Below are 10,287 nucleotides of genomic sequence, written 5' to 3'. Positions count from 1 at the left end.
TGAACAGCAACAAGCTTTTGCCCAAATCAAGCAGGAAATCGCTCATGCGGTAGCCCTTGGCCCAGTTTAGGACAGGACCCGAGAGTGAAGAACTGCTCTATTCTGCAGCTGGAAGCCATGGCCTGTCCTGGAGCCTCTGGCAGAAGGTGCCTGGTGAGACTCGAGGTCGACCACTGGGATTCTGGAGCGAAGCTACAGAGGGTCTGAGGCCAACTACACCCCAACAGAAAGGAGATCTTGGCAGCCTATGAAGGAATCCAAGCTGTCTCAGAGGTAATTGGCACTGAGGCACAACTCCTCCTGGCACCCGACTACCGGTGCTGGGGTGGATGTTCCAAGCAGAGGTTCCCTCTACCCACCATGCCACAATGCCACATGGAGCAAATGGATTGCTCTCATCACACAGCGCGCCCGAATCGGAAAACTGAATCGCCCTGGATTTTGGAAATAATTACCAACTGGCCTGAAGGTGAAAACTTTGGGTCTTGCTGATGAAGAACAAGTGATACGCGCTGAAGAAGCTCCACCGTACAACCAACTGCCATCAGAAGACACACGCTACGCTCTTTTCACCGATGGTTCTTGTCGCATCGTAGGGATGAAACGAAAGTGAAAAGCAGCCGTATGGAGCCCACACGACGGGTTGCAGAAGCTACTGAAGGAGAAGGTGGATCAAGCCAACTCGCTGAACTCAAAGCTGTTCAACTAGCCCTGGGACATTGCTGAAAGGGAGAAGTGGCCAAAGCTCTACCTCTACACTGATTCATGGATGGTAGCCAATGCTCTGTGGGGATGGCTGGAAAAGTGGGAAAAAGCTAATTGGCAGCGTAGGGGAAAACCAATCTGGGCTGCTGCAGAGTGGAAAAACATCGCTGCCCGAGTAAGAAAGCTGGTTGTGAAAGTCCGCCATGTAGATGCTCACGTCCCCAAGAGTAGGGCTAATGAGGAACACCAAAACAACAAGCAGGTAGATCAGGCTGGCAAAGATAGAAGTGTCACAGGTAGACTTGGACTGGAAACACAAGGGAGAGTTGTTCCTAGCTCGATGGGCCCATGATGCCTCAGGCCATCAGGGCAGAGATGCCACTATAAATGGGCACGAGACCGAGGGGTGGATCTAACCATGGACAGTATCTCCCAGGTGATCCATGATTGTGAGACATGTGCTGCGATCAAGCAGGCCAAGCGGGTGAAGCCCCTGTGGTACGGTGGGCGATGGTCCAAATACAAGTATGGGGAGGCCTGGCAGATTGATTACATCACACTGCCTCAAACCCGCCAAGGCAAGCGCTATGTGCTCACAATGGTAGAAGCCACCACTGGATGGCTGGAGACCTACCCTGGCCTCACGCTACTGCCCGGAACACCATCCTGGGCCTGGAAAAGCAAGTCCTTTGGAGGCATGGCACCCCTGAGAGAATTGAGTCTGACAATGGGACTCATTTTAAGAATAGCCTTATTAATACCTGGGCTAGAGAACATGCATAGAGTGGGTGTACCACATCCCTTACCATGCACCAGCTGCAGGCAAAGTGGAACGGTGCAATGGATTGTTGAAAACCACTTTGAAGGCACTGGGTGGGGGAACTTTCAAAAATTGGGAACAGAATCTAGCAAAGGCCACCTGGTTAGTTAACACCCGAGGTTCCACCAATAGAGCTGGTCCAGCCCAATCTGAATCCCTGCATACAACAGATGGAGATAAGGTCCCAGTAGTGCATGTCAGAGGTCTGTTAGGAAAGACTGTGTGGATAAATTCTGCCTCGAGTACAGACAAACCCATCCGTGGGGTTGTCTTTGCTCAGGGACCTGGTTGCACATGGTGGGTAATGCAGAAAGATGGCACAACACGTTGTGTACCACCGGGAGATCTGATTGTTGTGTGAAAACCACCCGTAGTGTGAAATGCCAGTATACCCCTGCTTGCTGATTGTCACTGTCACTGTTTGTACATAGCTGCATATATATATTTACATATGTATTAATGTGTGTGGAGAATTAGAATATCTTAGTTTGGACATTGAGCCAACAATATGGGATAAGGGGTGGAATGTCTTGGGGTGACCTTATGATGTGTATCCCATATCGCTACCTATGCCCAGAAATTAATTATTGGCCTTTCTATGCCTCTGAACTGAGCCTGAGAGGGGGAAGAAAAAAACTGAGCAAAACTTTCTCAAAGCAGTTTGAAACTTGTTCAAGGTCACATAAAGATAGCAGGTTTTTTTTCCAGCTGGGGCAGGGGGGGGAGCGAGGAAGCACCCAGGCTGGCAGTTTTTTCCAGTCAGCTTTTGGCCAGTTTTTTTGGGGCAGTTCCTTGTTCTCTGGAGAGAGGCTGAGAGCTGAACTTTTCCTTCTCTGGAATTTCGGATTTTCTCCCTTTTCTACTGGACTGCCTGATTGCTGTAACATCAGAGCACATCGGGAGGACTTTCCACCGGGCACAGAGGGCCTGGCCCCGGCCCAAGCCCCAGCTCCGAGGAGACCAAAGGGAGGACTCGAACACTTTCCCAGGTTTTTCCTCTACAGCGAAAGATTTTACCATTTAACATTATTTTCCTTTCCCGTGTGCTTGTTAAATAAATAGTTTTATCTTCTTCACTTTCCTTCGAGGAAAATTTATTTTTTTTCCCGAACCTGGTGGGGGGAGGGGTGGTTGTGCCTTCTCTCAGAGTATATATATATTTCTAAATTTGGCCAAACCGGAACACCCTGTTTGAAGGATGTTGACGGACAGAAATTAAAATAAATGGCTAAAAGCTTGCATCAACTCGATGCCAAGCTTGCAGACAGAAAGGATCTTGGGAGTCCTGTTCGTTGTGGGAGATGGGGTGGGCAAAGGGCTGGCAGATGGAGCAGGCTAGGAAAAACATCAGCCAGCTCCGAAGGAAAGGTTTCGGGGGGGTCAAAACTGATTTTTAAATCAATAATTTACTTAGGTATAGATCAGATGATAGAAATCTCTTTCTCATCAATTAAGTAATTAAACACCGTAGAGTGCAGGTTTTTATGAACAGAAGCAGTGAACATCTGCCAAACACAACATTGCCTCAGAGTGTTCTTGCTCTTAAAGGTCTCCTCCACTTTTTCACTCCATTGGTTTTTCATGATACCCGTAAAAGAGAGCGGAGGAGGCTCATTCTTGCTCTTTAATTTAAGGAAATGCTCAGCTACAGGCAGAGGATGGGGCAGGGAGGAGGATGCAGAGCATCCCCCAGAAAACCTTAAATCACGTTATTCAGATAAAAAATTAGGTCTCATCAGGAACCCCTTTTCATTTGCTACGAGCACCGAAGTACTTCATGTATTTCTGTACGTGTGCCAGGGTGCAGATTTTGACGAGGCTGCCCCTTTCCGCACCGCGTTCCGCGCTAGAGGAAGGTGTCCGGGCGGGCCGTCCCACACGGCGGCCGGGGGAAGCTCCCCGCGGCCCGGGAGCCGAGCGCGGCCCCGCCCCTTCCGGCGCGCGCGCGGACATGGCGGCCGTGCCCAAAGAGGAGGCCGGGCCCGGGCCGGGGCCGGGGCCGAAGCAGAAAGAAAAGCACAAGAACAAGAACAAGAAGAAAGCGGAGCCAGGTGGGGGTGGGACGCGGGACCGCGCGGGGCTGACGGCTCGTCGGGAGGGCCGCGGGCTGAATGTCCCCTCCGTGGGGCGCTGCGGAGGGTAGAGGCGGCTGGTGGGTGCTTGGGGCCGGCAGCGGCGGTGCCGTGTTGTGGTGCGCCCGCCCTGCAGGAACTCGGCTTCCTCGCCTCAGTCTGTGCCTTATTCTTGTATAATATACTTGCATAATCATCTTGTATATACCAGATCAACAGCACATATCTCAGCTGCGGATTTTTTTTTTTTAACTTTTTAAAAAATATAAATAGTTTAAAGCTGTAGTTTTTCTAAGGTCAGAAGAGATGCAAACCGCATTCAACAGTGTATTAAACCAATCTTCGTATAACAATGGCTTTTTTTTTTTTTTAATAACAGTTGATGAATCTGAACTTCTCACTGTGCCAGATGGATGGAAAGAGCCAGCCTTTACAAGAGAGGATAATCCCAAAGGGCTGCTGGAAGAAAGCAGTTTTGCAACATTGTTCCCGAAGTATAGAGAAGCGTACTTGAAAGAGTGCTGGCCACTTGTCCAGAAAGCCTTGGGTGAACATGTATGAACTCTTAATAATTGTGATACTGCACTTTACCTTTTGGGACATACAGGTCTTACTTAAGCTAATAAAAATAGTGCAAGTTGCTTTACTCCTACTGTATTTGTAAATTTCTACTGTGCTTGCATTTTGAATTAGTAGTGTCATTTTTTGTTATCCAAAATTGGGTGAAGAACTGTCTAGCCAGATTTGCAGTTCTTTACAAATGCTGTCAGCAAAGTCTTTGCAGCAGCAAGTATCTCATCATCCAGACACTGACAGCTTTGTTGTGCTTGAGTTCAAGGAGATGATAGAGGTGGTGCTTTGGGCCTTGTGACACATATTCAGTCTGGTTTGTCTTTGTGTGTGTGAAGTTTCTTAAGCTAAAAGTCACTTAAGAAGTTTTGGAAAATACATCTACATTCTGTATGTGTCATTCTGTTTGTTAACTGCTTACTGCCAAAGCTGAATTATGAGATTGATTTGGTGTTTCTTTTCAAATACTGCAGTATGTGAATGCAGCGCTGGACCTAATTGAAGGAAGCATGACTGTAACTACCACTAAGAAGACTTTTGATCCATATGCAATCATTAGGGCTAGAGACTTAATAAAACTTCTGGCAAGAAGTGTTCCATTTGAGCAGGTCTGTATTAAATCCTGAATGTTTTTTTCCATGATAATGCTTATATTTTGCCTTAAATTCTATCATAATACTTACAAAATCACTACATTTTAAAAATGAGGGAATTTCAAGTGAGCCAAGTAAGATAAAATATATATTTAAAGTAAATATCTCTGAAAGCAAAGGGAGAAGAATAACCTAAAGTATTCTCTTGACTCTTATGAGTAATAGATTTGAATTCAGATGACATTGCCTGCATCTTGTCTTTTTAGGCAGTTCGTATCCTTCAGGATGATGTGGCATGTGACATCATTAAGATAGGCTCTCTGGTGAGGAAGAGAGAGACTTTTATAAAAAGAAGAGCACGACTTCTTGGGCCAAAAGGATCTACTCTTAAGGTACTTTCTGCAGATGTAGTAACTAGACAATACTGACACCCAAATTTGTGTCAGGTCTTCATATTATACTAATTTAATTTCTTTTTTTGGTGTAGGCCCTGGAACTGCTAACAAACTGTTATATTATGGTGCAAGGCAACACTGTTTCAGCTCTTGGACCCTTTAGTGGGCTAAAAGAGGTAAGAGGGAGGTAGATGAGCCATTTGTGTTGCAAACATAAACTTCTGTGCCCAGCTCAAGGGTGAGCGATACACAAAATCTGGCAAACTGCAGTATTTTACTTACTTTCAGTTATGTGTTAGTAAGCTACATTTACGTGAATGTCCGTAGTGTTATCATCTTTGCTGCTGAATTTTGTTTAGACTCTTAAGACATTTCTGTGTTGGAAGAAAAAGTATCCGTATATGTTTTAATAACTATGTGGGAGAAGAACGCTTGTCAAAAGCAGGTTCCTCATGACACTGTAAGATCCATGATAACGTGAAAATGTTTGTAGGGCCTGCTGGAGTCTATTAGAAGCATGACAGTATTATTGGCATTTTTGAACTGCTGTGCCTTCCTGTTAACCCTGTGCTTTAGCTTTTTTTAAGGCTGGAATCAATGATCTTGGAGGTCTTCTCCAACCTTAATGTTCCTATGATTTTAAATCTTACTACTTTGGGGAGGCAGAGGAAGCAAGATAGTACAGCTGATATTTTAATTGATTAGCATATGAAATATTTGCTGAGTTTTCTGTTATTTTTGTTTTGTATTCAATACAGGTTAGAAAAGTTGTTCTGGACACAATGAAGAATATACATCCCATATATAACATCAAGGTTAGCGTGGTCCACTGCGTTTTTGTTTACAAGAAAATACTATTTCTTCCCAGAGAGTTGTATGTTAATAACTTACATATTTCTGTGTGGTAATCTATTTTTCAGAATTTCTGTAGTGTGCTGCTTTATAAAAACCACTGACTTTGATATCCTCCATTCTACTAGGATACATTGGCATAACACGATTATGGCAGTATCTGAGAAAACATCAAAGGAAAAGTGTGTATAAACTTTCTCCCTTTGATTGTTGGCTTGATACTTGCACATTTAAACTGAGGCACCTTCTCCAGTGCATTATCCCTGTTTTGAGACATCTGTCTGGTTCTGCTGTTCATAATTAAGCCCCTCTGCTCTTACTGAAGTGAGATGTGGAAGGTTTGGATGTTGCATATTCACTGTAAGAAAGTCTAGTGAAACTTCTGTTTTCAGTCTCTTGGCTTCTACTGTAATACTCTTTTTTTAATAACTTCTTTGTGACATTCTGAAACTCCTGAAGACTTTGATGATCAAAAGGGAATTAGCAAAAGATCCTGAACTGAGGACACAAAGTTGGGAAAGATTTTTGCCTAAATTCAAGCGGAAGAACTTGAAAAAACGCAAGGAGCCCAAGAAGAAAAATACTAAGAAGGAGTACACACCGTTCCCACCTCCGCAGCCAGAAAGCCAGGTCAGTTGAAACTTTATTTGGTTATGCAGGAATAGAGCACACCTAAATTGTGTTCTTTGTAAAAAGAGATGGGGAGGCTTTTTCTGATTTCCTGATATTATATATCTGGCTTATAATGCATAATTAAGTAAAACTTCTTGCAACTTGTCTTACACAGATTGATAAAGAATTGGCAAGTGGCGAATACTTCTTGAAAGAAAGACAGAAGAAACGCAAACAAATGGAAGAGATAAAGGTAAAGTTCTACTAATCCAGAGTCCAGTTAAAAAGCATTTGATTGCTGACTTGGAATCTGGAATCTGGTTTTTTTGGGGGTTTTTTTGTCTTTTTTGCCCCTCTCTATTGCTACTTGATCTTTTTATTGGTAACTTTAGGCAAAGCAAGCAGATGCAATCAAGAGAAGACAAGAAGAAAGAAATAAAGCTTTTATCCCACCAAAGGAAAAGCCAGTTGTGAAAACAAAGAAAGGTAACCTTTTTTTTTCCTGTTTTAAAACATTCTGTTGTCAATTTCTAGGCTGAGTGATTTTGCAAATGCAGCTTAGGAAAAAGAAAGGTCATGCAAAACAATCCTGGTGGTTAGATCCATGCCTAGAGTTGCCAGGGACAGTAAAAAGATCACTAGCCAATAATTCTATACCTTTGAAACAATTCTCTGTTGAAGAGTCAATCTCAATTGGTTGTTCTAGCTTCATCAATTTTTGCCTTTCAGTTGTACAGTAAAGCTGCCATGACTTTTACATTCAAGTTAACAGAAAGCAATACTTACTTGAAAAACTGACTTCACAACTTTGGTACAAGATAGGGTAAATAGCTTTTCTGAAAGTTAAAGTAAAAGCACACTATGTGCAGAGTAAGAGCTTATGTTCTCAGATTACTTATTTTTTTAATACACTGGAGAAACAAATCTTCAGTTCTCACTGATTATGCTTCATATACATAGTATTAGATATACTGTTAGCTATACTACTGACATATTATTACAGTACGTATTACACAATTTGTTAAGAACTTAAAAGTTTGTGCTTCTTGAAAAGCATCTGTTTTGCAGCATTGATACAGTACTTTTTTTTTGTTGTGATGGCAGTACATTTCCAATGATCCTGCTGTTGTCTGCACTGTGTCTCAAATATGGTGCTTTTCTAGCTGCTATGTGTTTTGAGCTGAAATCCTTCAGTCTTCCAAGAACAGATGACAGGAGTAGTTTGTATGTAGAGAAGAACTGAAATCCAAAGAAGACAGCTGGTACCCACCATTAGATATAGGAATTAACTGTGAGATAGGAAAGTTAGATCCAAACTCATGACTTGTGCTCCAAAGAGAAAGTACCATCACGTGTGTGAACATAAGAGTAGGTTATTCATGTTGCTCAGCACTAAGTATATAACTTCAGTATTCTGGCACTCCCTATAGAAGTTTTTAATAAAGGTTTTTATGCAAGGGCCAAAGATCTGCATCATATTCCCCCAACCCACCCTTCCTCATGCTTTGTCTAACAGTGGCCATTAATGGATAGCCACAGAGAGAGTATAAGGATGGGACAGGCATGTTTGGGATCTTATCACTTTAGTTACTTGCAGAAAGACAAAATGCCATAAAAGCTTCTCTGGATATAAGCACTCAGCAGTTAATTTCTTTTCTTATGCAAGATCTATCAAGCCTATGTCTAAGAGTGCATATGTATTAATTTCAGAGGCGTACATCTGTGTTCTGAGGAGTTGGTGATAATAGTTTGTATGTCTGTAGGGTTTGGCATCTGTGTTCAAATGTTGTTGTATGGGATTTTTTTATATAACTGTTCTTTGAATTCTGCTGAATAAGATTTGTAGATAATACTAGTTTCAACAAAAATGATTATTAGAATAATCTAGAAAATGATTAGTGAACATAAAACAAGTCCTAACCAGTGCCACAGGATGCAGTTTACTGTGTTTATATATAAAGTCTTCTTGTAGATTGGTAACATTTTTCAGAAGTTAAATTAATGTCTGTTACCTTTGTATTTCTTACTATGTAGCCTCCACTGAGAAAAAGATTGATATTGAAGCCATCAAAGAAAAGGTAAAGAATGCGAAGAAGAAGAAATTAGGAGCACTTCCTGAGGAAGAAGTAAAGTTAAAAATGGCAGCAGATGAAAAGAAAAAAAAGAAAAAGAAGTAGTTCACTACCCAAGAGGTTCACTTGTCTCCTCCAATAATGAACATTTTTATAGTTGGAAGATGGGAGAATTTTTGCTGTTGGTGTAATGTGGAAAAGAAAAGACTAAGTAGAAAGATCGTTCTTTTTTCCTAAGTACAGTTTAATTAGTGGACCTACAATAGCTGTACAGACTTGGCAAGGTTGGTGAAGGAAATCTGTGCTGCACTGTTGTTTGAGAAAGTAAGAGAATGTATTTGGATAATATCCATCTACCTAAAGGGAGGGTTTCACAATAGAAACATTTAGGAGTTTGATGTGGAGTGTTAAACATTTGGGCCAGAGAACTCTGGGAAGGTGAAAGTTCAAGGTAATTCTGTGAAAGAGTACCAGACAATATGCAGCTGTAGTTGTGGTGATAACTTTTGCTAAATGGGCAAGATTTATTACTATATTATGCTTTTATTTTTGTAAAAGCTGATTATTTTGTGTGTCTTGTCTTGATGTTAATAAATATTTTTAATTCAATGTTCTTAAATCCTTAGTTAATCTACTGCACAACCTCCATTTTCTTGTCCAGGAAACAAACTCACAGCTTCATCTGAAAATCAGACAAACCATCATCTTCATTGCATACCATTAATAAACTGTCATTTATTAACATTATACTGATGGGTTTTTAGACAGAATATGGTACAAAGTAAGTGTCTTTACATACAGATTGTGCTGCAGGGAGAGCATAAAGTTGTGTTATTTACCTTTAAATATATCTTTATTTAGTTCCTTCTTGCAAGAAGTTCTTAAAAATTGTGTTCTTTTTTTTTTTTTTGAGACACTTCCTCTATTTTAAAGGAAGTTTAGAGGTTTTTCAACTTCCTGAAACTGTAAAATATGATGAAATAAAGTAATAAAGTGCACCAGGAGAGCAGCTATTGCTTATTTCATGCATTGGAGATTAAAGAAACAAATGTAATGAGGAGGAGATAGAGCCACACTAATTTCTGTTGAATTAATTTCTTCTGACTCTGTTAAGAGTGCTTTTGCTGGGTTTTTGAATTTTGATCACTGCACATGCAGTGGAGATGATTCTCTTAGAATGGTGCAGCTCAATGCTTTTAGGTTAGTGACCTTTTATTTGAAACCAGGGGGTGGAAACACAGCCTTTTTTTTTTTTTGTTCCCCACACATATAAGAATTGAGAATATATTTGGTTAGATAGTCAGTGCATGAGCATTGGGACATAGCTATGGTGCTTGTGCTCTAGGGTAGGGCACAACATCAGCCTAAGTTATTAGGCCTTTCAATTATGTGAGCAGTTCTTGGCACTTAATTGTTAAGGAAAAAATACTCCCAATCTTCTTAGGGACTGCATTGTTCGTAAGTGGCAGTTTCTTTTGGAATCAATCAGGGAAATACTATTTACACGTCTTTAACTGAGTACATGATGCATAAGTCACAAGCCACCGGTCTCAGAAACTGTAGTGATTGATGGGTTCAGTGATACCAGCACTACGA

The 10,287-nt window shown here is 41.5% G+C and overlaps 1 protein-coding gene across 1 annotated transcript; it reads left to right on the top strand.

The window, feature by feature from the left end:
• Positions 1-3,439: 3,439 nt before the first annotated feature.
• Positions 3,440-9,695, top strand: KRR1 (KRR1 small subunit processome component homolog). The gene is made up of 10 exons (XM_039571486.1): positions 3,440-3,576; positions 3,977-4,152; positions 4,641-4,775; positions 5,027-5,152; positions 5,248-5,331; positions 5,914-5,970; positions 6,467-6,637; positions 6,795-6,872; positions 7,012-7,105; positions 8,654-9,695. Exons 1-10 carry the CDS (start codon positions 3,477-3,479, stop codon positions 8,794-8,796), a joined length of 1,164 nt encoding a protein of 387 aa, XP_039427420.1. The 5' UTR covers positions 3,440-3,476; the 3' UTR covers positions 8,797-9,695.
• The last annotated feature ends 592 nt before the right edge of the window (positions 9,696-10,287 follow it).

The sequence above is a fragment of the Corvus cornix genome, chromosome 1A, assembly GCF_000738735.6.
Source record: "Corvus cornix cornix isolate S_Up_H32 chromosome 1A, ASM73873v5, whole genome shotgun sequence".
Classification (NCBI taxonomy): Eukaryota; Metazoa; Chordata; class Aves; order Passeriformes; family Corvidae; genus Corvus; species Corvus cornix.
The sequence above is the reverse complement of the archived record's forward strand: the minus strand, read 5'-3'. Positions and strand labels throughout refer to the sequence as shown.